This window comes from Dryas octopetala, chromosome 8 (genome assembly GCF_963921425.1).
Source record: "Dryas octopetala chromosome 8, drDryOcto1.1, whole genome shotgun sequence".
Taxonomy (NCBI): domain Eukaryota; kingdom Viridiplantae; phylum Streptophyta; class Magnoliopsida; order Rosales; family Rosaceae; genus Dryas; species Dryas octopetala.
This window is the reverse complement of record NC_141373.1, coordinates 1,856,059-1,882,212: the sequence shown is the minus strand read 5'-3', so window position 1 is coordinate 1,882,212 and position 26,154 is coordinate 1,856,059. Positions and strand designations below refer to the sequence as shown.

Below are 26,154 nucleotides of genomic sequence, written 5' to 3'. Positions count from 1 at the left end.
GTGGGGCTGGTGGTTTTCGGGGCTAAGAGAAAGAGGAGGGGCAAAGAGAGATGAGAGAGAAAGTACAGTAGAGAGAGGGAGGATATAGGGGATGGGTTTTGGTGGGCTGGGGGTTGGGGGTTGGGTTGTGGTGGCCAGTGTTGCTGTGGACATGGAGGGAGCGAGTAGGTTTTGCATTGAGATTCAGATTTCTTCAAACCTGGAGGCTGCCATCGCGAGTGCTGTGAAGGCTGGTGCTGTTGTTGAGGGTGACGTGGCGGAGGACCCTTACCGTCCAGGTGTGCGCGTGGCCAAGCTAAAGGACCCATTCGGCTACAACTGGTGCATCAGCAACGACACCGTTTCTGCTGGTGAGAAGCCCTCTGTGCTTGAGTCCGTTGCACCAGCAGCTCCGGTCGCCGGTGTCGTCTGATTTGGCAAGTCGGGGCTGGGGGAGATGGGATTCGGTGGTGCTGGGGCTGGTGGGTTTCAGGGTTGAGAGAAAGAGGAGAGGCAGAGAGAGATGAGAGAGAAAAGAAACAAGAAAAGAAAATGCAGATTTGAAAACCCAGATTTGAAACAAGAAAAGAAAATGCAGAGCAACCCAAATTTGATCCAGTGGTGGGTCTTGCCCTTCTAAGCGACGACGACGGCGTACCTTTGAGGCGTGTTATTGATGAGTGTGGGGAGGAGGGGTGGCTGGGGGCAGGTGCAGGGGGTCTGGGCTTTGATTTTGGTGGTTAAGAGTGGATGAAGATGATGATGATGAGAGTAGTAGAAGAAAGAAAAAAAACAACTGGGGATTTGATTGAGGGATCTGTGATCTGTATAATGATGGAGATGTTTTTCTGGTTGTGCAGGGGAGGCGGGGGGAGGCGGTGGGGATTCTGGGCTTTTGTTTTTTTTTTTTTTTAAATTCAATTATTTTTAATATTTTATATCATTTTCAAAGTTTTATTAATATTTTATTATTTTTGGTTTACGTGGCTATTTTTTAATATTTAATGGTGGGGTCCGCGTGTGCCACGTCAGCGCCACGTAGGCATTTAACGGTCTTCCTAACGGTCAGACTAACGGAGGTATTCAATTGACAAAAAACATAAGTTGATGTATCCTAATGAAAATTTTTAAACCAGAGGTACCCAACTGATGATTGGTGTATAGTTGAGGTATATATATGTAATTAACCCTAAGTAAAATTATTTTTCTTGTATTTGGTAAGCTTGAGAAAGTAAATTATAAATTGGAAGCAATAAATGATGTGTTTGGTTAGTTTTCTAATTGTACCCTAATCTATTACTTATTTTGAAATAATAGCAAGGTTAGTTTTGTTTAAAAAAAAAAGTAATAAATGTTTTCATAAGAGAGGGAAATCAATTTCATTGCTCCAACAATGATTTCATTTTCCCTCCAATAATGCCATCATATTCACTTGGACCAGAAATTGATTTCGCTTCCCTGTACTTACCAAACATGGAATGAAATTGATTTCTCATTCTCAGACCTCCAAAACTTGAACCAAACGAGCTTGATAGTAGTACTAGGGAGACCATCTATTTGTAACATCTAGTGTATTATATCTCTAATAGAGGTGAGACTCACCAATACAAGTATGACCCACCTCTATTAAAGAGATAATATAGTAGATGGTACAAAGAGATGATCTCCCTAGCATTTTCTTTTATTTAAATTAAAAATTGAAAATGGAAACATGAGGTAGATATTGAGCTTAAAAGCTTACATGTGAAGCTGCCAAACTTCAGGGTGTAAATTATAATTTGCTCTTATCTTTACTTACAGTAAAACCCCTATAAATTAATACTATAGGGACTAAGAAAAAAATTTATTTTAGAAGGGTTATTTATATATCGATAAATGAATAATTTATTAATTTATTGATAAAAAATATTTATTAATTTAAAAGAGTTTTATGTTTTTTTGTTCATGTTTTTTTTTTTTTGACAAAGATAAATGTATCTTATAAAAAAAAAAAAAACATATATGACTTTAAACTTTTAAATGGACGTTCAAAACTAGAAGATTAAGTGATTTCAAGATAAGTACATATATACATGGATTATGAACTAAAGGATCAAGTGCATTCAAGATAAGTACATATACATACATTTTCGAAATAAGTTAAGAACTAGAAGATCAAGTTTATTCAAAATGAAAAAATATATCAAATGTACATTGCAAAAAAATTAAGGATGAGGTTCAATTCGATTTAGGTACAAAGAAAAAGCAAACGACTTTAGAAACATATTTTGAGAAAGAGCTGAATTGAGTGAATTGAGAAAATAGAAGTTGTTAAGTAAAAAGTTTCTTAATATGTATTATGAATTTTTATGTGCTATTTATTTTATGTATTTCATCAATTATTAATTTTTATATTCACTTGGTCCTAAAGGATTTCAAGAAAAATTACTATCTTATGCATTTAGCGAGGTTATTATTTTAGTACACTAACCCGAGTTGGGACCGAAATGTTTTATTATTTAATTGAGATTATTAATTTATCAAATATTTATTTACAGGGGTTTTACTGTATATAGGCATTTCCAATATTGTCTGAAAGCCGTAAATTGTATTTTAAAGCAGAAATATGATTATGCTTATGATCTTTAACTCATGTTCATTTCAATTCAAATGAGATTAAGAAATGAATTTGGGTTCATGTGCATTCTATTTGGCACTTCTAAACAATTAAACCTCTTTAATTATTCTCTAAGTGATAACTTACAACTTACGACATTAGTAAGTATCTTTTAAGGCATACTCTAAAAGGATAACAAATTGTTAAAATCCATATATAAATTATATAATAATCCCAAACTTGAAAGAGTTGGTTGGAATTTCCCTATATGTGTGCAATTAAATATTACCATCACCGCAGTTGTTGAGTGCTTTGATTGCACCGTAAATGTGATCAACAAGATTGATAGGTAATGCCATTTTTTCTATAGAAAGAGGACTAAACTTTCATTAATGAGCTTTAAGTTTATATATAAATATAATTTATTTGGGTTTGTATTAAAGAAGAAAAACTTGTATGTAACGAGTGTATATATACATTTATTTTCTTAGACATCTCCTTACATATTAGTTATGTGACTATTTATTATGTAAAAAAAATGTATAAACTTATTACAAACAAATGTATTTGTACTAAACTACTAATGAATTATATATAACCCCATCGAATTTAGTTTTCAATGAAAAATGTCCTCTCCCCTTTAGTGTGATCACATAGTAAAGGTTAGCTTTGACTGCCAATTGTTTAGACTGATTCACTCGATCTTCCCTTTTCTATTTTTTTGGGGACTGAGATTTCAAATTAATTATTTGAAAATCATGGTTAAAAACTTAAAATCTAAATCGGATACCAAGGCATAGATCAAAATAGTCAACATGATGAGTAAGTTTTCATCCTTAAGTTTGGGCATGTATGTTGACCTTTAACTCATTAAATGCATCCATGAGTTTCGGCAAACTCCACTCCAAAGTGCTTAAATCAAAATCCATTAGTGAATCCTTGCTTCAGTGCTTAACAGTGCTTCTTTAATATAATCACCATCATATGCTTAGATTTAAGCTCTTTAAGCTATTGACAAAAAACCCTCTTTCTTGGTTGTTTTATTTTTCTTTATTTTGGAATAATTTATAATAGTAGAGAGTAGAAACTAAGAAAGTAAAATATAATTCCATAATTTATACCTAATTACGTAATCAATTCCAATTACATAATTTAAACGCAATGAATTCTAAACTCCATAATCAAATTATAATCAATCAAATCATAATCCCATAGATTATATCAATTATAAGACAAAAATTTCATCAAACAAATGATTAACATGAATTTCAGACCCGTAATTAGTTCTGTAATAAAAATGAGTGATTGTAGGGGAAGTCCTCGTTATTATTAAAAAACGGACATTCGATCAATTCTGTCTAATCCAATCGTTCCAGTCCTACGTGTCACGTTAAGTGAGTCTGATGTAATTGTCAGACAAATCAACGGCCAGTAGGCCATCGTCCCCATCATCCACCATGGATGCCCCAGTACCGTACCAATCATTACTCGTCAGTCGTCACATAAGCCCCAACCCAATTAGAAGAAGACATTTAAAATTCTTTTTTGTTAACAAAATCAAAAGGAAAAAAAAAAAAAATCACCTTCCCTCACAGGCAAGAACATGGCCGAACAAGCTTATTTCTAACACACACACACACAACACGCACACTCTCTCTCTCGCTCTCTCTTTCTCTCTCTAAAATCGCAAAAAGAATTCTCTGAAAACCCTAGCTTTCTCTCTTTTTCTTGTTTCTTTTGTTGTATTTTTCTTTTTTTATTCTGGTAGTTTCTTGTAATTGAAGCATCGAATTCTTAGGTGATCTGAGAAATCTGTAAAATGTGCTATTGGAGGAGTGGAAACCCTAACTGCCATTGATGAAGTTGTTTTCTCGATGCCAGAGGATCCTCATCCTCTCTCTGCTCTCTGCCTCTGTTTTCGCGCCGCTCATCTTCGTCTCCCAAAAGCTCAAAAATCTCTCTGCCACTGGTAACATACGTAAATATGTGTATACACACACACATATATATATATATATATATATGAGTGTACTTGTTTGATTTGATTTGATGAATATATTTGATTGCGTATAGTCAGTGATTTGTTCATTGTGGCAGGGCGGAAGGAATTCATTGATGACTTATCGAATATTGTATGAATCTTTTTCCTCTCAAATCTCAGTTTTCTAATTTTTATTTATCATCTTATAGTTGGTTATTGTGAAAGATGAGAGAGATGTAGAGAAATGAAAATTTTTAATGTCTATGGTGGATATTCAAGATTAAAGATTTTAATTATCTGCTTGACCGATTGGACTGTGGATATTCTGTTCCATAGTGGAGATTGAAGGTGGGTTTTTGTTTTGGTGCAGAAATATCGGGCTGATGCGTTGAAGCTTAGCGCCGTGGAGCAGGTAGTGAAGGAAAAATTGATTTGATATCGTTTCAATTATATGGTTTTAATGAAGTTTACAAAAGTTTGTTATACCATCTACATCTTTAATTTTGGATATGCTTTGTGATTTAGGAAGCGAGTGAAGGTTTGAAAGAACCCAGAAAAGTTTTATACAAAGATAAGGATTTGATTTCTGTGGTTAGTGACAGTCTTAAAGAGAATGATGATGCAGAGGAATCTGGAAATGTTGGAGACACTACTGATATGTTGGAAAGAACTAAAAATGGTGGGTGTATAATTACAGATGTTTGTCAATTTGTTATCTGTTTCTTTATTTACCTCTTTCTCACATCGTTTACTGTGCCCTGCTTCATTCGAGTGTCAGGAATCAAATATGAGAGCAAAGGAGATAAGCAATTTCAGCAGGGAGAAATATCATCCATTTCTGGGGAAAAGGTATGAATTTAAAAGAAAAGGAAAGATGTATTTTTTTGATAATCTAATAGCAGTTTGTAGTTGTAAATAAAAATAGTAGATTGCACTGAAACATATAACATGTTTGGTATGGTAGTTCCTATTTTATGAACTTTTGATCGTGTGACAAGCTATCACTGTCATTTTCATAACGCATCACAGTGTACAAGTATCGCTATCAAAACTTAATGCAGATTAATTGTTATGCATCACAATGTAGAAGCATTGTTATCATTATATGCTGTGTTATATGATTCAGTTATGCAGATAGCATAACTTTTATCTGTTAGCTGAGGGCACCTCCTCATTCTGCACTTAATGATACTTCATTTTTAATGACTTTGGTGTCTGATCTTAGTTTAAGTATTTCTTATAGCTTGTTTATGATTGGGACTTTGCTGATTAGGTGAAATGATATTCTTCCTTTTGGAAGAAGGGTTTTTGGTCAATGTTGGTCATTTTAGGTATTGAAAGCCCAAATTTTGGTCCGGTATAAAAGTTGGGAGCATTTCAGGAATTTTTTTATCCTAATTTTTATATATAAAGGTTGAATTGTGAATGCATTGTAATGAATCAAAGTGACAAGATTTAGTATGGTGAATGCAAGCTTTGGCAGCCATACATAATCTTTTTCCTGAATTTTAAAATATGTTTTACCTTCTGCAGTCCGTATATTAATTTATATGGTTTTCATTACAGAAGCAGTTTAACCAAGCAAAGGTCCAACACGATCAGAATGTGTCACGGAAAGTAATAGATGAGAAATCACGGAAAGTAATAGATGAGAAAAAACAGATGAAAGATGTCAAATCTAATCGTGCAGTTCAACGGGATCACAATGCACATTCACAATTGCGGAAAGTGACAGAGAAGATAAATGAGATGAATGATCAAGTGATTAGAGCTAGAGCATACTTGAGTTTTACACCACCAGGCAGTAACTCTCACTTAGTGAAGGAGTTGAAACTGCGAATTAAAGAGGTGGAAAGAGCGATTGGTGGAGCCATCAAGGTTTCAGATTTATCAAAGAGGTAAAAGAATTTGTATTTTTGTTTTCCTCTTGCCATTAGTTTTCAAACATGTTAAACACACCAACTGGAAAAAAAAAAAAGATGTGAAAAAAAAGAATGATGAAAAAGAAGAACTTAACCAGTTATATCAGCAAAAATTTAGGCTAGAAACACCATTTTGAGCTCTCATTTAGTTACAAAGCATTAATATTCTCTAAAACCGATTAAATTGCAGTGCTTTGCAGAGAATGAGAAACATGGAGTCTACACTATCTAAAGCCAGCCGTATTTACCCAGACTGCTCTGCCATGGCCACAAAACTCCGTTCTATGACTCACAGTGCTGAAGCCCAAGTTCGGTCGCAGACAAAGCAAGTGGCTTATCTTTTTCACCTTGCTGCAAGCACAACCCCAAAAGGCCTTCATTGTCTTTCTATGCGGCTGACTGCAGAATACTTTGCTCTGGATCCCAAGGAGAGGCTGTTTCCTAACCAAAAAAAGTTGCATGATCCAAAGCTCTATCATTATGCTGTCTTCTCCGACAATGTTCTGGCATGTGCAGTGGTTGTAAACTCAACTGTTTCCACTGCCATGGTAATATGAATTAGCCTTTTCAGTATTCTGTTTTGGTTTTCTTGTTTAATTCTCAATCATCCATGAATTTTCTTTTGGGCTAAAATCAATAATTAAAAGGGTTATTCACTCAGTTGAGTCAGCTTAAGCAAAACCATCACAGTTAATCCCAGCTCCATGTATGTATAGACTTTTCCAAGATAAATGCATGAAAGCTTGATGATGATTTTTTTTTTCTTTTGGCATGAAAATGTGCAGGATCCAAAGAAGATTGTTTTTCATGTGGTGACTGATCCGCTCAATTTTCCAGCAATCTCAATGTGGTTCTTATTAAATCCTCCTGGCAAAGCCACAATCCAAGTCCAGAGCATAGAGAGTTTTGAATGGTTGTCTACCAAGTATAATACAACATTGAGGCAGGATTCCAGTGACCCTAGATATACTTCTGAACTCAACCACCTTCGTTTCTATCTGCCAGAAGTCTTCCCTGCATTGAATAAGATTGTGCTCTTTGACCATGATGTGGTGGTGCAAAGGGATCTAACTAGACTATGGAGTGTTAATATGAAGGGGAAAGTAAATGGAGCAGTTGGGAATTGTCTGGAAAGTGAAACTTCCTTTTACCAGATGGATACATTTATCAACTTCTCAGATCCATTTGTGGCAGAGAGGTTTGATACCAATGCATGCACATGGGCATTTGGCTTGAATTTGTTTGATCTTCAGGAGTGGAGGAAGCATAATCTAACTACTGCCTACCATAAATACTTGAAATTGGTACAAAAGACTTTCAACTTTACGACCCCTTATGTATTTGTTTTTGGGTTATAATATTTGAGAGGGTGATGTTTGTTGTATGGCATAATGCGGTGCACCATACATGCACCTTCATTTATGCATATTTGAATGCTATTATACAATCATATTTTAATGCTTGTTCTGCTGCGTGTTTGGTTGCAGGGTCATAAGAGGCCATTGTGGATGGCTGGAAGCTTGCCCTTAGGTTGGGTCACCTTCTATAACCAGACAATAGCTTTGGACAGGCGATGGCATGTCTTTGGGCTGGGTTATGACTCGGGTGCAGTTCGCGGTGACATTGATCGAGCAGCAGTAATACACTATGATGGAATTATGAAGCCATGGTTGGATATTGCTATTGGGAAGTACAAGGGTTATTGGAGCAAATATGTCAACTACGACGACTCTCATCTGCAGCGGTGCAACATTCACGGGTAGTCCACTACTAAAGTAGTGGGATTGGCCGACCTGTTTCACATGATTAGTTGCTTAGTGCTCAACTGCTCATGGATAAGATGGAACTACACTGGTTCACTCAATTCATTCTTTAACGATTCTTCAATGTAAAGTTCCACCCAATTTTTTCCCCACAATTTACCTGGGCCTAATCTTCTAGGAGATGAGTCAAATATAGAAATAATTGGAATCAATAAGTGTCCCTGGGGAATTTTGTATTGCTGGTCTGTATTTCGTGTACATAATTTGTTTCAACTCCTTAGCTAAACTCCAGCATTCATCTTTCCATATAGACAGATTTACTTGTTATTCGGTTTTCTATCAGCTACGAATCCTCTGCAGAAACTTGTGAGTGTCAAATATTTTAACCTGGAGTGTTTGTTTATTTTGATCCAGCCACACCTGTATTGTTGTTTTCAATCAGAACTAATTGTGCTCATTTATTAATTAATCTCAGTTAACCATTCTAATGACTTAAATTGATGGTATTGGGGAAGAAAATGAAGAATGGGGAGCCCTGTAAATTTATCTGGAGATATTTAGGCCATGTAAGGGCTTGTTTAGGAGTGTTTATGTAGGATTGTAATACCACGATTCGTCAATATTCTTCTTAAGCAGGTCTTGGACTTTCGAGGGATTATGTGACACGTGGTGAAATATGGTTGGTTTGCTGCAGATAGGGGATATCTAATGAGGGGTTGCCAAATGCCAATCTATCCACTTGTGTGGTGCACGGGGCAGACTTTGGCCCAATCATATTAATCTCTAAATTCCTCACAACGGATATGAAGTAAGCTAAACACACTGCAACTTCTGTCATAGAATCAGTTCCATTGCAGATTGCACATTAAGCTCCTAATTTTCTTCCCACCAATTAATTCGCTTTCAAATCGAAGAGAATGGCAACCATCACTGCTAGCACTCCAACTTCATCTGTCACCAGGGCAAGTCTTGTGCACAAGCCATTGGTTGGGGTTCCATCCTCAACTGTTTTGGGTACGATATATTCTTCACTAATTAATTATCATCTTTATGAGTGAAGCTTTCTCTTCCTCGCATATTAATATGTTATATTATTAGATTGTCAATTTTTAAAATTGATTATGTAAAATGTTATTTATATGTATAGTCAATTTTGTCAACACATCAATAAATATGTTATGTTGTTGGACCATTCATTTAAATCATTGATCTTTAATTGTGATTTTGATTTTTGAATATGATTTCAGGTTTGCCCTCAATTGCAAAGAAGGGAAAAGTGAGATGTTCCATGGAGGGCAAGCCTTGTTCAATGAAGGAAAGCAAGTCAAACATGGGCATGGGTGCATCATTGGCTGCAGCAGCTATGGCTGCAACCATGTCAAGCCCAGCCATGGCTTTGGTGGATGAGAGATTGAGCACTGAAGGAACAGGGCTTCCCTTTGGTTTGAGCAACAACCTTCTTGGTTGGATCCTCTTTGGTGTGTTTGGCCTCATTTGGACTCTCTACTTCGTTTATACTTCCTCTCTTGAAGAGGATGAGGAGTCAGGACTATCCCTCTAAGCCAAACCCATTAATTCCTCATAGTCATGGAGGAATGTAAAAATTGTAAGAGTTTGGCTGTTGTTCCTATTCTGTAGTAAAACTAAAGCTTCCTTTTGTGGATTCAACTTGTTTGCTTGTTATCAATTATTTTTGTCAGTCATTTCTCTTCTTTAAATATCACTGCTTCCTTGATGCTGCTCATGACTAACTAAACTGAACACAACTTCTTTTTTTTTTTCATTAATCGGTAAAACTAAACTGAACATAATTCTATTTTTATAAAAATATACAAATAATATTAAGGGAGACTTAAATTTAGTTCATTTTATGAGTCTTTCTTAGACTAACACCGGTAGTGATTTACGGTTTTTAATTAAGTTATTTTATTTTTCTTATTTGACAGCTTTATGTTAGGTTTTAACTCCAAAATTTTGGGCTTCGTCCATAATCTCGGGGTTAAAACCTAACATGTAGCCTCTACAAAACTCACTCTACACCCTAGGAGGGGAACTACCCTTCAAATAGAGGGAAATACCCTTCAAATCTGGGAATGACTTTATTATTAATTAAAATAATTTTCTTATAAATTTTTATACAACCTACGGTCTTTATCTAAAAACTATTTTTCTAAAGGACCTAAGTCTAATTATCTCGAATACTAATAATAACGATTATTGTGTATAATCGATATACTGTTATATGATATAATTAATTTATGTGTCATAATATGGGTATATGCTACTAATATTATATCCTTCAAATATGATCCTACTGTCAAATAATATCTTTATACGTTGAATTGGTTACACCACGTGATAATATATCGGTTATATTCAATAATTTTTCCTAATAGAATCACGCCGACCCTAAATGTAGGCCGGCTGGGTGACTGCCGAAGGCCCAAGTACTTAGGGCCTCATATAAAATTTTGCACCCAAATAACTCAACCAAATATGCATTTTCAAATAAGAATGCAGGTATAAGGTATTGTTGCTAGGGCTTAATGAAAGGAGCCTTTTTATTTGACTGTTCAAGCCTAAGGCAATTTTTTTTGTTTTTGGCCAAGAAGCCTAAGGTGATTTTAATCATCACTTATTTGTATTTATTGTATGTCTAAACGTCGCTCCCTCCTTACGGCCGACATTGCATAGAATAATGTTAATATTAACAATGATGAAAAAGCGGATATTCTAATCCTGAAAAGTGAAAACACACAAAGTATGAACAAAAGATGAAACAAATAATGTGATGATTCAAGTTATGCTCTTATATCCTAATTCACCTAATAACCAATAGTTTAGCATGATATGTTGCATTAAAATAAAAAATTCAGTGCTTGTTGGTATTGATTTATATATGTCAGAATAAAATATAACATCTTAGGCTTGTTTGTACTGGGTAAGAATATAACTTCTTCTGTTTTTTGGTGAAATGTTTCATAATTTGAAATATGTTGATTTAGAAGGCCCTATGGAAGTTATTGGTTCTCAGCTTGGCGAGACTAAGAAATGAATTTTGTAAAATTGTGATAGATGTGTTGCCACTCCAAATTTAAAAGTATGAATTCAAGCTTTCTTATGATTACCGAGTAAATAACGAATGAAATAACCTATTAAGGGAAATAGCTTTCTTGATTTTACATCAACAAAACCATAAAACCAGAAGCAAACGTACTCTTGTTTGGTTCACATAATTGATTTCTTAAGATATATCTCCAACTAAGATTTTAATGAATTTTAAAATTTATAAAATTCATCAAAATTCAAAAGAAATTAGTTGGATTCTCATAAAATTTGTTATGTGTAAAAAGTTCATCCAAATCCATTAAAATTCATCACTTAATGAAATTTATGAATTTTTTATAATATCTGGATTTCTAATAAATTCATTAAAATTTGAATTAGGGACACCAAAATTTTGTTAAATTTTTTAAAATTCATTAAAATCTGAGTTAGGGACACCCTTTAGAATTAGTGAAAATAAAATAATTATATTTCTATCACAATGCATCCATAATCAATCTGTCGTAGTAGAGTTGTATGAAAGAACCAAAAGAAAATGTTTCTCACCAAAAAAAAAAAAACCCCCCAAAAACAAATCAACGTTGGCTACCAAGTACTCCCAAGAAGGCAACAGTCCAAACAACGAGAAAGAGTGAAAGACCGACACAAATAAAAAACTGAAAAATTGAAATTAAAGTAAGAAAAAACGGAATTCTCTTCTGCTTGATGGGAGAAAATCTTGATCGTTGAGCAGTTGTGGGACCCACCAAAGATGAATATAGTATTCTGTGACTGTGAGCATATAGTATACAGTATATAACACAGAAAGCATAAGCTATATGTATGTATGTGACATGTGAGTGTCACCCAATCACCAAGATTTAACAAACAGAAGAAGCTGACTGTGCTAAGGTCATGGCGGGTTCCCTCTCTACCCCAAAGCTCACCACCATCTCCTCCTCCGCAACACTTCAAAACCTTCTCTTCTTCAAAAAGCTCCCATCTTTTCTCTCTCTTCCCAGAACCCTAACCACCTCTCCCTCCCACCGCTGCCGCACCTCTCTCCCTCACTACCACCACCGCCGCCGCCGCGCCTTCTCGACTCGCGCTCAGTCCGACAACGGCGCCGACTCCACTCGCCACTATGACTTCGACCTCTTCACCATCGGCGCTGGCAGCGGCGGCGTCCGCGCCTCCCGCTTCGCCGCCAATTTCGGGGCCTCAGTCGCCGTCTGCGAGCTCCCCTTCGCCACCATCTCTTCGGATACCACTGGCGGCGTCGGCGGCACGTAAGTTCTGGCTAGTTAGGGTCATGGGGTTCTAGCTTTATAGTAGAATTGGGGTTTGGGAATTCAGTTATTCACCTTTTCCAACAATTCTGGATTCTGGATTTTGTCAAATGTTATTGCTTGTTTTTTTTTTATTTGAGCTTGTGAATGTTCTTTTTTTTTTTTTTTTTGTTTCTGGTAAAAGGTGCGTGCTTCGTGGATGTGTACCCAAAAAACTACTCTATTATGCTTCGAATTATTCTCATGAATTTGAGGAGAGTAATGGCTTTGGATGGAGATATGAGACTGAAGCAAAGCATGATTGGAGCACATTAATGGCTAATAAGAATGCTGAGTTGCAGCGCCTCACTGGTATTTACAAGAATGTTCTTAAAAATGCTGGTGTCACTTTAATCGAAGGTCGTGGAAAGGTGTGGGAAAAAAAAAAGAACGCAATTTCTTTGTAATGTATTCAATTGTGTACATAATCTTGAATCTTATTCCAAATTATGTACTTGTATTCTAATAACACAGATAGTGGACCCGCACACAGTTGATGTAGATGGAAAGCTATATTCTGCAAGGCATATACTAATTTCGGTTGGGGGGCGCCCATTCATTCCTGAAATTCCCGGAAGTGAATATGCAATAGATTCTGATGCTGCTCTTGATTTGCCTGCAAAGCCCGGGAAAGTAGCAATAGTTGGTGGTGGATACATTGCCTTGGAGTTTGCTGGCATCTTCAATGGTTTGACGAGTGACGTCCATGTATTTATAAGGCAAAAGAAAGTGTTAAGGGGTTTTGATGAAGAGGTGAGGAACCTATGTAAAATGCCAGTATTGGTTGGTTAATACATTACCAAGAGAAAAGTATCTCTGAGTGGTGGATTGTGGATCCTGCAGGCTAGAGATTTTGTTGCAGAACAGATGTCTGTGAGAGGAATCAACTTCCACACAGAGGAGTCCCCCAAAGCTATTATAAAATCAGCTGATGGTTCATTGTCCCTGAAGACCAACAAAGGAACAATTGAAGGATTCTCACATATTATGTTTGCTACAGGGCGTAGACCTAATACAAAGGTTTGAACTTCATATCTTCTCGATTAAACCTACTATGAATTCCACAATTGCAATGACAAGGATATATCAATCATGGGTTGGAAGTAATTTGAACTTCTGTTTCATTGCAGAATTTAGGATTGGAGGCAGTAGGAGTAAAACTGACTGATAATGGAGCAATAGAGGTAGTGGCCCTTGATATGTTTAAGTTTGCTATTCTTTTTCTTTTGCTAGATGCATTTATGGTAAAAATGACCAAAAACTGGGCAACAAATATAGAGGTGTATCCTGGATGTTTTTGAAATGGTTTTGTTTCTCAGGTCGATGAATTCTCCCGTACAGCAGTTCCTTCAATTTGGGCTATAGGAGATGTTACAGACAGAGTGAATCTTACTCCAGTTGCTTTAATGGAGGGAGGTGCAATAGCAAAAACAATTTTTTTGAACGAGCCAACAAAACCTGATTACAGGTATCCTGCCTACCCTTGTTAGTCAGCTGATAAGACTCAAAATATATGCAAGTAGAGTAGGCCCTTAATAAAAGGACCAAGGCAAAATGATGTAAAGAATAATGATTACATTTAAATATTTAGATTTTATCAATCTATATCTGGTGGTGCTATTTTTTTCCTTTCCTAGTGTAGTACATGAGGAATAACATAGCAATTGAGTCGTAGATTAATGCCCTGAAGCACCCAAATATTTGGTAGCAAAAATATAAATGACCTTTGTATTTATATCTCTCATAACAAATTGGCGTTTTCACTTTCTACTGGGTGAGTTATGTTTATAATCTTCTTCTGATTACTTTCTTGTTTTGAGTAGAGCCATTCCTTCTGCTGTGTTTTCCCAGCCACCAATTGGGCAAGTTGGTCTTTCTGAAGAACAGGTGAGAAGAATTATTTTGTATATCTGCAATTGCTGGAAGTTGGCTTGTTGTCTTAATGTTGCAATTATTTTTGCAGGCTATAGAACAATATGGTGATGTTGATATCTACACATCGAACTTCAGGCCCTTAAAGGCTACTCTCTCAGGTTTGCCAGATCGATCCTTCATGAAGCTTATAGTATGTGCAAAGACAAACAAAATTCTGGGGATTCACATGTGCGGAGAAGATTCACCAGAAATTGTGCAGGTTAATGGCTTTACCCTTTATTTATTTTTAATTTTTCTAAATCAGAATTTTAACTTATGGAGCTCATGTGGTGGTACATTTGTTAACCTCAGGGATTTGCAGTTGCTGTGAAAGCTTGCTTGACGAAGGCAGACTTAGATGCCACAGTGGGTATTCACCCAACAGCCGCTGAAGAGTTTGTCACAATGAGGACTCCTACTCGGAAGATTCGAAAAAATCCTCCATCTCAGGTTTGTTGAGGGCACAGAGCATTGTCTTAATTTTCATTTTATGGTAGATCTGGTCCTGTAAATTTCACCATGTGTAATGAACTTTCTGACCTCTTAAATTGGTAGCAGATTCCCTGACTTCTTTTACTGCTCAAGTGCAGAAATATATTTTAGAACGCATGTTGAATTTTCTTTGTGCTGCTCCTTCTCTTTTTCCATAAAATTAATTGATTCCCAATTCTACTTTGTCAAGATGCCCTGGCTTTGCATGATGTTGAGTGTGTTTTTCATTGGTATCTAACTAGGGAATTCAGTGATAACCAATTTTCTATTAAATGCTCTGAAGCAGTCCACATACTCAATATTTGCTACTCATGAATTGAGTGGTCTGTGGGTTACTTACCATGTTTATGTAAATGAACCTGTTCAGGAGAAGAAAGATTCAGATGTTAAAGCTGCCGCAGGTGTTTAGCGCTGATAGTTGATCGTGGTTGACCAACCTTTAAGGTCTGAACGGTCAGATAAATTGTTCTTTTGACTGTAGAATTAATAATTTGTTTGCGTTTCGGTTGCCTGTCATTTTTATCAGGCTCATTGATTTAGTTCTAAGTTAGTAATGCAAAATGTTAACTCGGTAATTATACCATCTACTGAGAATTACAGTAGATGAAACCCACATAAGTTGAAAGATGAAAAATATTAAAGTAAATTACAATGATCTCCTCAAGGTTTTGTGTAATTTTATTCGGCATCCCGCAGAATGAGTCAATGACCATAATCTCCCTCGATCTAAATTGTCATGAATATTTTCAAGCAAAATATTTTACTCCAGTGCATAACTTATTCTTTCCTTCCAAAATTATTATTTTCATTATTAGCGTGTTGCACTGCACAAGCATTATATTTGGTTTGCAGCTTTAATGACAGTTTAGATCAAGAGAGTTTAGTGGAATTACTTTTAACCTCATGGGAAGTCATTGTAATTTACTCAAAATATTACTTTTGATGTCCACATTGTCACCATTTACCATATAAAACAATCCAAATGTAATAATAGGTAAAAATAATTCTTTCTATGACTGATTTGTGAAAAAATACTGTGCAGGTTGTCACTCCAGAAATTCCTACATCAAAATCCTTCCGGAACTGTTGATCGAAAACTGCAGCACCTGACATTTAACAGTTGTTAAGGTTCTCAGAACAGCAGAGATGGTGCAAGTTCCCTCCTGGAGCCAGCGATGAACATGAGCCAAAACAAGTCTTCTAAAGTAATTTACACTATAATGTGGTAGAATGGATTTTCGCTTCAGTATTGCAATGAGTTGAATTGCTTTCCTTCAACATATTTTTGCCACTTACATCCATATCGATGGACGACATGTGTTTTTATTTTCTTTTGTTCCTTTTCGATTCTCTGTACAATATTAATAGAACACTTACTCAAAGCAATGTTCATAGATTCATGATGTTTACCAATGTTTTCCTTCTCTTTGATAGAGTTGTAACTTGTAAATGATACCAATAATTCTTTTCTTTAACAAATACCATAATAAGAATTAAATAATTTTGAAGCAATATTAAAAACCAAAAAGAAAAATTGGATCAAAACTTCGACAGAAAAATACAACTGAATCTTCTTTGGACCCCAGGCAAATGAAGCAAGGAAAACAGGGGCATGGTAATTAGAATCGAGTCAATTGACCCTCAGAACACTGGCCCTATGCATGATGGTAATGATGCAACTTGTACAATAACACCTTTCCACCAGCATTACCCACAGCCATGAAACCTCCACCAGGACTAAAATCCAAACAGCGGGGACGGTGTAGAGTATTCCTCTGCGGCCAGTTGGAGAATACAGTATATGATGGAACATGTATCAACTTTAAGCTGTCCTCCTGCATTCTTGAACACACAGCCAATATTTGAGCATCATTATTGAACTTGAGAAAATCTACTTTGGTTGTGAGATTCTCAATGGTCTTGATGGGTTTTCTCTTGCCCCCTAAAAACTCCTCTCTGTTGTAAATATTGACAATTCCACTGTCTGAACCAGCAGCAAACAATGTTCCATTTGGAGATGTACAAAGAGATGTACCATTTATGCAACCTTCATCAACAGCCTTGTGGAAGCAAGCCCCTGTTCTCAGGTCCCAGTGGTAAACCTGTCCATCTCCACCAGAGCTCAACAATTGCTTCCCATCATTTGCAAAAGCTAAAGAACGAACTGTTCCATTCATCTTCAGGGTTCCAGTCAATTCCTTAGTTTTGGAGGAAACCAACAAGATATAACCTTCATTGCCCGCAAAGGCAATCGTACTAGAATCAGGGGAAACCTCAAAAACTTCCAAGCTTTTTTCCTCTCTACCAACCAGGGGACCTATCTTATCAACTTTTGCCTTCACTAGATCAAAGCTGTAAAAGAACTTCCTCCTTCCAGCTATAATAACCTGAGAGCCATCGGGCATAAAAGCTGCCTTTTGAATGGAACAGTCATCAAGGAAGATGCTTTCTATCTTAGTGTTCCGTTTGCCATCAATCTGAAAAAACCTAAGCCTTCGATCCAATCCGGCAGCAAGAAGCAACTGCCCATTTCTATGAAACTGCACTGAATTTATTGAACCATTTGAAGGTTCCTCTGCATTTGCATCTAGGAGTGTTGAATATTCAAGTAGTCCAGGCAACAATTTTGCACTGCTCTTCACAACAAGATCTTCATTTGTTCGAAGGAGATCATCAACAGTTTCTACATCCTTGTAGCCACGAGCCACTACAACCCCATTTTCGTCATCTGATGATTCATCATCAGAATATCGATTGTTTCTCGACTGCAAATCAAGTTTAGCCCATTCTGTGCCTGGGTTCAGCTTTGCATGTTGAGCCCTCAATCTTAACACATAATCTGAACCAGAAATCAAACTCTCATCCTCTTCCTTCCTCAGCTTCCTTAATCTGTTAACTTTGGCAATATTTATGTTGGTCTTTTCCTCTTCCTCATCGACCCATACGGGTTTCCTTTGCTTAGTTTCCTCTTCAGACAATTCAGCATCCACTTCAGAAACAGAAAGCACACTATTTGCAGAGCGGTCCACAAAGAATAAAGCAGAACCCTTATCCACTGCATCTCCAGCTTCTTCCTCATCCTCCTTCCCAAACTCAAGTGGTGAGTAAATGGCTCCAAACAAAAAGTTCTCTAGCTTCTTCATTTCCCTATCTTGCTCAATTGCCACTTTCTCATCCCCTTCCTTTTGTGGCTTCTTTCTCTTCTTCGTTCTCATAATGTCTAAACTAGATTTTTTTCCATCTCCACTGTCTTCATTCCCTTGTAGAAATGAAGGCTCATCAACATCCTCCCTTTTAGTCCTACTGGCTTTAAAAGCCAATGGAACGTTTTGAGATATCAAACTCATCTTTCACAAGACAATGTCTCTACTTCTGCAAAACCAAAACAAGTGAAACTGAGGTGACATACAATAATACTAAGAACAAAAAAGGCATCAACAATATGTAGAACACTAAAACATGTATTGAGGTAATAAATAATAATTCTTAGTTTGGATGGCCAACTATGAAAATCTGAACTTGGGCAACTACAACTACTCCCAAACTAGAAAATTTTGATAACCACAAGTCTTGGAACTCTGTTATTAACATAAGAAATCAATCCCTCCAGTTCTAAGCAAATAAGCTCAACCAAACTGAGGGGCTAGAAGCCTAGAGCTGTGAATAAACCCCAAAAACCAAAAGAGAAAATATCAAGTCTAAGTTCCAGCCATAAACAGAACCCAAAGTAGACCCCAAAGAAAAATAACTCACCAGCGAGATGAGGTCTTCAGAAGGATGGGTGAGCTTTGGCGGCGCGGAACGGCTGAGAACAGCGGCAAACCACAGAGAGAGCCTGAGAGTCTTAAGACCTTTCAAGAGAAAGAAGAGACGAACGACGTTGGGTTTGATACGGATATATAAGTTAACAGACTGCTGACTGCTATTTGTACATTTTTTTTTTTTTTCACACTTTTTCTTAAAAAAAAAATTTCATGAAAAAGACCTTATACTCCTTTTTTTTTTTTTTTTTGCACACTCATCATAAACCAAAAAAAAAAAAAAACCCAATCTTAACTTGGTCTTTGATGGAGACCGTGACCACCTCCCTCCCCACCTCTCCCCTCTTTGACCATCCCTGACTACACTGAGCAGCCCACCACCACCTGCGACCACCCCACCCCTACATGCCCCTCTCTCCTCTCTCCCTTTCTATATCTATTTGTCCAGCCTCTGCAAATTTTTTTTTTTTGCAAGTTTTGGCTCTCTGGGGGACGAGGGGAGAGAGGGAAGGAAAGAGAGGAGGGGCTGGGTTAGGTTTTGGGAGAGAGAAAGAGAAGGGGGAGGAGGGGCTAGGAGGCAGCGCGGAGAAAGGAGCCGGAGAGGAAGGGAGGGCTCGAGAGGGGGGGGAGGTGGTCGAGGTGAGGGGAAGAAGAAGAAGAGATGAGGTTAGGGTGTGTATAGGGATGGGGTGTGTGGCTGAGGGAAGGAGAAAGAGGGGAAGGGCAAGGTGATCTTTCCCTTTGGATTTTTCTTTTTGTTTTTTAGAAATGGAGTGCAAAAAAAAAAAAAAGTGCAAATAATAGCTCTCTTAAAAAGACGTTGTTTAACACTAGTTCCAAATGTTGCAGTTTTCTGGAACATGATTTCCAAACGCGTCGTTTACTTGAACGCAATTTGTTCTATAGGATTAGTTAGATAATTTCTTCCTTTCTTTTTTCTTTTTAATATGTGGGTTTTTGTTAGACAATTTCACAAAGAGAAAAATAAAATTACATAATTTCACATTTAAGGGCCCGTTTGTTTTACCTTCTTAACAGGGATTGGCTTAGTTAAGACCTTAAGCTCATGTTTGGTGAGCTTGGGATTAAAAAAAATGGGGCTTAGTGAATCCCCTCTAACTTAAATGAACCTTCTTAGATGGGCTTAGTGAAACCCATGAAAAAGTGGAGGATTAGCTAAGAACCTCTGCCTTGCCTCACCATCGTCACATGGAGCCTCACCATCATCACCGGACCTCTTCCCTGTGACGCCCTCCACTATCGGCCACCAGTCACCTCCGCAACTCCAGCTCTCCGGCGGCTTGCCCAGCCACCCGCGCGCAGACCACCCCAACCCAGCCACCCGCTCGCAGCCCAGCTCTTCGGCGGCTTGCCCAGCCACCCGCGCGCAGACCACCCCAGCCCAGCCACCCGCTCGCAGCCCAGCTCTCCGTCGGCTTGCCGAGCCACCTGCGCGCAGACCACCCCAGCCCAGCCACCTGCTCGCAGCCCAGCCACCCGCGCGCAGACCACCCCAGCCCAGCCACCCGCTCGCAGCCCAGCTCTCCGACGAAGTCGGTCTTTGTGTTTTCTATCTTTTCTGTGAGATTTGCGAAGTGGGTATTGTCTACTTACTTGGTTTTTTCCTGATTGTGCGGTTTGGTTATCTGAGATTTCATTTGGTTGTTGTAATTTTATGAAGTGGGTGTTAAATTTTCTATCTTTTTTGTTATCTGGGATTTCATTTCTGGTTTGCGTATGAGATGGATTCAAATCTGTATCTCCACCTTGTTAGTCCTGCACTACACCAAACATAAAGACAGTTCTTAGCTAACTTAGTCCATGTCAAGCTAGTCTATGCCAGTCCCTATAGATAATCCATGCCAAGACAGTCCTGTGAAACAAACGAGGCCTTAAGATCTTGCCGTTCCAACAAATTTATTATAAGGATTTTTTCCAATGTTTGTGCATGAACTTTAACTCCTAATTAGATATTCAGACTAAATTTTAGACCCAAACTTTTATTTATCTTAATTTTATATGTAGGTGGACTAAAATGCCAACAAACACACAACGTGTATGCTCATGCCCTTCTCTAAACTTGAAACCCAATAATAAGTTTTCTTGGTCGTCATGATGAAGAAATAGTGGTTTTTTGTGTGTGTTTTTCCCCAGTTTCTAATTGACGAAATATATACTGAAATTACGTGCATCCGAATAACACCATCCATTTTATTACATATGCTCAAAAATCAAAATTATGGTGGTCAATCAATTGACTTACTAACAACAACTGACCCACTAACCATGTGCTTAATTTAATTTGTACATACAAACTTGCATGTTCGATCGATAAGCCTAACAACATTTATAATATAAGCGGTGCTACTGCATGCAACAGTCACTGATCTCCTTACAGTCATTATTTAACCATAAAAAACCCCAGATCTCATTGTTTGCTATGCAATAACCCCATGTCTTTTCGACCAAAAAAAAAAACCCCATGTCTTATAAAGTTATAATTTACATTTTTCAGTACAAGAAGATTGTACATTAATTTTAATGATCAGAAGCCAACCCTAATGACTTGAGATGGGTGTGTATGTCTTCAGGGTGATCATCAAGTTTTGGCCGTTCGGGTTGAATCCAACGGCCATCCTTGCTCCTCACCATCCCTTTGTTCTCGTCTTGCCTCCAGTAAGGAGGGACCAAGTAATGATCTTTCAAGAAATCAGAGGCCTTGTTCACCAGTGCAGGGTCTCTTCCACTGGCCAGCACAAATCTATGGCCTTTCCCATGGTACCTGCATATAATTAATGTAATCAAACACACTCAGTGACTTGCTTTGTCATATTTTTGCAGCAAAATGATGCATATAATTAATGATGCTCTAATTAAGGTTCAATGCTAGTAGTTAAGTCTAAACATTAATTTGCTTTTAACTCCCAAGTTTTAAATTTGGATATTCAATTGGATATCATATAGCTAGTTAGACTATAATCCGACCCACTTCAAAAAAACTTCTAGGTACGTTTTTAAAGGAAATTCTAAAATAACTCCATTTAGTCTATTATTTGCTTTCTAAACTTCTTCACCAACAGTAGCGAGCATGCGAGATATATCAAGCAAATAATGAAGTCCTTTTAGAATTTCATTTCTAAACATGAAAGTCCACAATTCTAAAAAAATTCAATCCAACTCATTTTCAAATTTTGTCTTCAACATTGGTCGGTGTAATTTTATTTATTTATTTGATAATAAATGGTGAATTATTTTGTGGTATTTGCTGCTTCCCAACAGTGTAAAACACTAGATGGTCAAAATAGAAGGGCTATTCTCATAGTGGAAAGTACTTTTTCTTTTTCTCCTCCAAAAGATCGATCGAATGTTTGACTCCTTATCACTTACCTTCTATTTTAGGTAATAAGTATCATACGTAATATGAAGCCCCTTTCAAAAAATTTACTATAAGCTTAGGCTGTTTAGCAAGCTAAACCCTAATATGTAACTATTTATCTCTTTCGTCTTGTGAACACAAACAGCCAACTTCTGCTAGGACTACTATTATATTGGGTGAGTGAGCTGGAAATCCTTCTTTCCTAATCAGCCCAGGAATAAAATAACTGTTTATCTCTTCGCTCTCTCATTTTTGTTTTTGATTTTTTAATTTAGAAATTTAACATTACCAACTTTGGATAGGGATATGTGTGCTTAATTACATAGAAAATATGGTTATAAACTATAATAATAGAGATACATTTGGGAACATGATCTTATTTACTAATTTAATGGTTTCCAGCCAAGTTGTAGTCAAAAGACCAGAAGATATCTCGAAACTCACACAATCGTATACTTTGTCTAGGCCCTTAGCTAGAAGCCTAGAACTGAATAATGCAGATTCTTATTTTTAATCTCCCACATGTTCCCATAAATGCTTTATTTAGGCACCCTTGCCTTATTATCAAATATCAATATAATTAATCCCATATGTGGTTTAAACAAGTCCTAAAAGCAAAGCCAACTTTATAGGTAGTCGTCAGCCCCTGCCGTTTCTTGATGTTAATTTGTAATTATATTTATTAATAATAGGATTAGTAAATATAATAATGGAATTAATACTAACCCGTCAAGCAAATGCAAGTGAGCCTCCAAATTATGCGCACAAACGGGGTCGTTCGTGGGCTTCAAAAACGGTGAATTCTTGTGATCCAATTCAAGCTGGACTCCCACGTGCGAGTAGCTCCACGGCAAGCCCTCCGCCAGCTTCATCATCATAGGCGGCACGTGCTCGTTAAAGAACAAACCGGGCGACTTGGGCACCACGTCATGAACATTCACAACTCTCAGCACTTTCACTCCCAACGTCTCAAGCCTTTCTTTGAACCGAACGTTCCCGACCCGAGGACCCGAAAACGTAAAAACGGATATGGGCACAACCCGACCGTCCGCCATCAGGTTGAGACCCGTTTCGGCTATGTCGTACGCGCTCAAAATGGCCAACGCGCCACCGAGACTGTGCCCTGTAATCGTAATGCTCAATTCCTCGTTGGAGTACTTGTCCACTAACCGCTTGATTTCGGTTAAAATCTGCTCCCTCGCGGAGTAGGTGCAGAAGCGGCACGTCTGGTCTTTATCGGTATATAGATCCAGGAACCCGGATTCGGCTTTAACGGTCGGATCCGGGCAGGGGATGTTGTTGGAGGAAATGGGTTTAAGAAAGTCCATTAAGTCCACAATCCACTCGAGGCGGGTGACGGTGCCCCGCCAAGCGATTGAAATGTCGCGGCGGCCCAAACGGGCAGTGGCGTGGTCGTCGGAAACGGCGACGTATCCGATCCAGTTGGCGTTCTTGCTCCAGACCTTGGGCCAGCGCGACTTCTTGAAGAAGTTGGGGAGGTTGATGTTGGAGGTGGCGAAGAGGTAGCGAGAGACTTCATATCCATGGCCCGCCATGCCCAGAGATTCGAAGAACTTGCCACGCACGAATCTGCAGCTTCCGCAGTACTTGGAAAAAGGGTCGAAGTCGAAGGCGTCGTAGCAGGCCTGGGCCATCTCCCCGTACCGGATCAGCTCGGATCGGAGAACCGGGTCCATCGGGTCAAGTAGCCCCACCCACTCGTCTTCCCCGTGGACCTCTCGCCACACGTCGGATAGACGACGCTCCGCGTTTTGCCTTATCATGTTTTGGTCGTCGGCTTTGGCTCTTTCTTTTTCGAGCTCGGTGATGATGGAGGTTATGGACTCGCCGCTGGTTTTCGACAACACCTTGCATAGCACCGTTGTGGTTTGTGTAGAGAGCTTTGAGGCTCCGAAAAGTTGAGATTTTGGGGTGGAGAGAGCACTCTTGTGGTGGACTACTTTTGTGAGGGGAAGGACTGTGTTGGATAAGGAAATGGCCATTGGAGATCGATTTGTGGTTTGTGATCAAAAGATCAAAAAGGTGGTGAATAGCGGATGAAGAAGAAGAGCTAGCTAGACCAATTTTTAAATATATTAATGTGTGGTCACTGACTCACTGGTCAGTGATTGTATATAAATATAAAGTTGCTAGTTATAAGCTTTTTCTTTTATATTTGCATACAAGTAGCCTAGTAGGTATGAATTTATGAGTATTTTACTACCATGTGATCCACGAGGGTTGATCTCAATTGGTCATACAAGCTCAGTCTGACCCTCTCTTACTTCAATAAAGTTTTGCTTATAGCCTATGGAAAGTTGGATCATGCAGGCATGGTTTCTCTTCCATGACTAAAGCATCTAAACAAATGTGGAAATATATTTGTTTCGACTAACAATAATCATATAATTATTTAAATTTATAGTTTGATAATATAATATAATACTCATCTAATATGACAATATAAAACAAATATAAGCTTTTTTTTTTTTGTTGAGAAAAAACAAATATAAGCTTAATATTATCAGGTAATAATTCTTGGTGGGTGGCTGCTGACCAGCACATGTATTCTTGTCATTGTATGAGATTACGGAGATTTTGTAAGGTGTGATTAAGTTTTTTTTTTTTTTTTATAATCTTGGATTTATAACGTAAATCACTTCATGTCTCTAATGATGTAATTAAGTAAGATTCGTAAAGATATGTTTTTTATGCCAACGAAACCCACGCATAGTCAGTATCTTTTTTTTTTTTTTGGAGATTCTAGTCAACATCTAATTAACATACATTATAATTAATCTCGTCGTTTAAATGATCTGGAAAAATGGAAAATGTGTTTTACTTTAAATTTAAATTTAATTTTATTGTACTGCGGTTGCAGTTTCTTTCACATTAAATGACAATTAAAACTCACATTGATATCCTGGCCAAAAAAAAAAAAAAACTCACATTGATATGACACGTATTACTTTTGAGGCTTAAGATGACGTATGTTATGTGATGTAGGAAAGATGTCTAGTTGATCACCTTCACTAGACTCCATGGTGGACTTCACTACGAGTGTACGTCTAACAACTAAAGGAAATTGGATGGAGTGTTATTAAGCCAAGCATTTAGAATATGTATAAGCAGTCGACTTAATATGATTATCTGAGTGAATATAGATTTGATATCATAAATAAAATTAAAGCATTCAATTTAAAATTAATTGATAATAAAAAAAAAATACCACAATCCTTATACATAACACTCTGCATTCTCAAAAAAACATATACATTAAAAAAAAAGTTTTTATCATAAATTAATACATAGATCTCATATATTTATGTCATTCGTCAAAACACGCGAGAAAGATGCACAAAATATATATAAACCGTAGCACAAAACTTATATATACCATAACATAAAAGTTGTACTCGTTGGACATGAATTCTACAACAAATTATTTCTCAGTTGGACATTCGTACTCGCACTACCCGTGACAATCCTGAATTCTACATACACATCAAGTTTGACAATTTGTCAGAAATTGGGGTGACAATGATAGACAATAGTAGGAACGTGCAGCTGGCAATTGGTTAAAAGTCACTTTCCAATTTCCACCTAATAACTACTTATCAAATGCTTCTCTTTATTGTTGTGGACTTGTGGGGGAATCAATTTATTAGAAGTAAATATAGTATAAAGCTACTTCTCAAAGTCAGAATATGACAATAGGCAACCATTATTAGGCCATAGTGATATATGATGATTGATTGCCTGAGGATTGAGACCCATTGAAAATATCTATCTTATTACAGTATTGCAAATATAGTTTGTTGTCGTTTTTCGGGTTACGACATTAGAAAATTACAAATTTACTTTAACGACTTATTTTCTGGGTAGTGGGGCGGGCCAGAGGGTGGCCCAAGCCCAAACAAAACAAAAAATAAATAGTTAGGGACCAATCTGGCCCGAGTCATACTACAAAGATCTTCAAACAAAAGCTGGGTCGCGA

General features: G+C 37.4%; 4 protein-coding genes and 1 pseudogene across 6 annotated transcripts; 3 read left to right on the top strand and 2 right to left on the bottom strand.

The window, feature by feature from the left end:
- The first annotated feature begins 4,152 nt into the window (after positions 1-4,152).
- On the top strand, positions 4,153-8,654 carry LOC147275836 (putative galacturonosyltransferase 6). Its single transcript, XM_086253560.1, has 9 exons — positions 4,153-4,544; positions 4,673-4,707; positions 4,927-4,968; positions 5,082-5,235; positions 5,335-5,405; positions 6,123-6,454; positions 6,669-7,026; positions 7,264-7,782; positions 7,966-8,654. Exons 1-9 carry the CDS (start codon positions 4,433-4,435, stop codon positions 8,239-8,241), a joined length of 1,899 nt encoding a protein of 632 aa, XP_086109686.1. The 5' UTR covers positions 4,153-4,432; the 3' UTR covers positions 8,242-8,654.
- A 374-nt stretch (positions 8,655-9,028) lies between these two features.
- Positions 9,029-9,944, top strand: PSBW (photosystem II reaction center W). The gene is made up of 2 exons (XM_086253561.1): positions 9,029-9,255; positions 9,489-9,944. The coding sequence occupies exons 1-2, from the start codon at positions 9,159-9,161 to the stop codon at positions 9,800-9,802; spliced, it is 411 nt and encodes a 136-aa protein (XP_086109687.1). The 5' UTR covers positions 9,029-9,158; the 3' UTR covers positions 9,803-9,944.
- A 2,199-nt stretch (positions 9,945-12,143) lies between these two features.
- Positions 12,144-16,473, top strand: GR (glutathione reductase). 2 transcript variants are annotated; one of them, XM_086255490.1, is made up of 11 exons: positions 12,144-12,575; positions 12,760-12,985; positions 13,089-13,367; positions 13,458-13,634; positions 13,745-13,798; positions 13,934-14,082; positions 14,438-14,501; positions 14,578-14,748; positions 14,841-14,978; positions 15,388-15,464; positions 16,063-16,473. In XM_086255490.1, exons 1-10 carry the CDS (start codon positions 12,202-12,204, stop codon positions 15,427-15,429), a joined length of 1,674 nt encoding a protein of 557 aa, XP_086111616.1. In that variant the 5' UTR covers positions 12,144-12,201; the 3' UTR covers positions 15,430-15,464; positions 16,063-16,473. The 2 variants fall into 2 exon arrangements, with proteins under 2 accessions (XP_086111616.1, XP_086111618.1); XM_086255492.1 differs by having other exon boundaries at positions 15,388-15,473.
- A 61-nt stretch (positions 16,474-16,534) lies between these two features.
- On the bottom strand, positions 16,535-18,997 carry LOC147275833 (U3 small nucleolar RNA-associated protein 18 homolog pseudogene; annotated as a pseudogene). The gene is made up of 2 exons (XR_015124088.1): positions 18,774-18,997; positions 16,535-18,392 (listed from the first exon to the last, which is right to left on the bottom strand). The product of XR_015124088.1 is annotated as a U3 small nucleolar RNA-associated protein 18 homolog pseudogene (transcript).
- A 1,974-nt stretch (positions 18,998-20,971) lies between these two features.
- LOC147275832 (phospholipase A1-Igamma1, chloroplastic-like) lies at positions 20,972-24,295 on the bottom strand. Its single transcript, XM_086255493.1, has 2 exons — positions 22,884-24,295; positions 20,972-21,563 (listed from the first exon to the last, which is right to left on the bottom strand). The coding sequence occupies exons 1-2, from the start codon at positions 24,158-24,160 to the stop codon at positions 21,320-21,322; spliced, it is 1,521 nt and encodes a 506-aa protein (XP_086111619.1). The 5' UTR covers positions 24,161-24,295; the 3' UTR covers positions 20,972-21,319.
- Between the last annotated feature and the right edge of the window lie 1,859 nt (positions 24,296-26,154).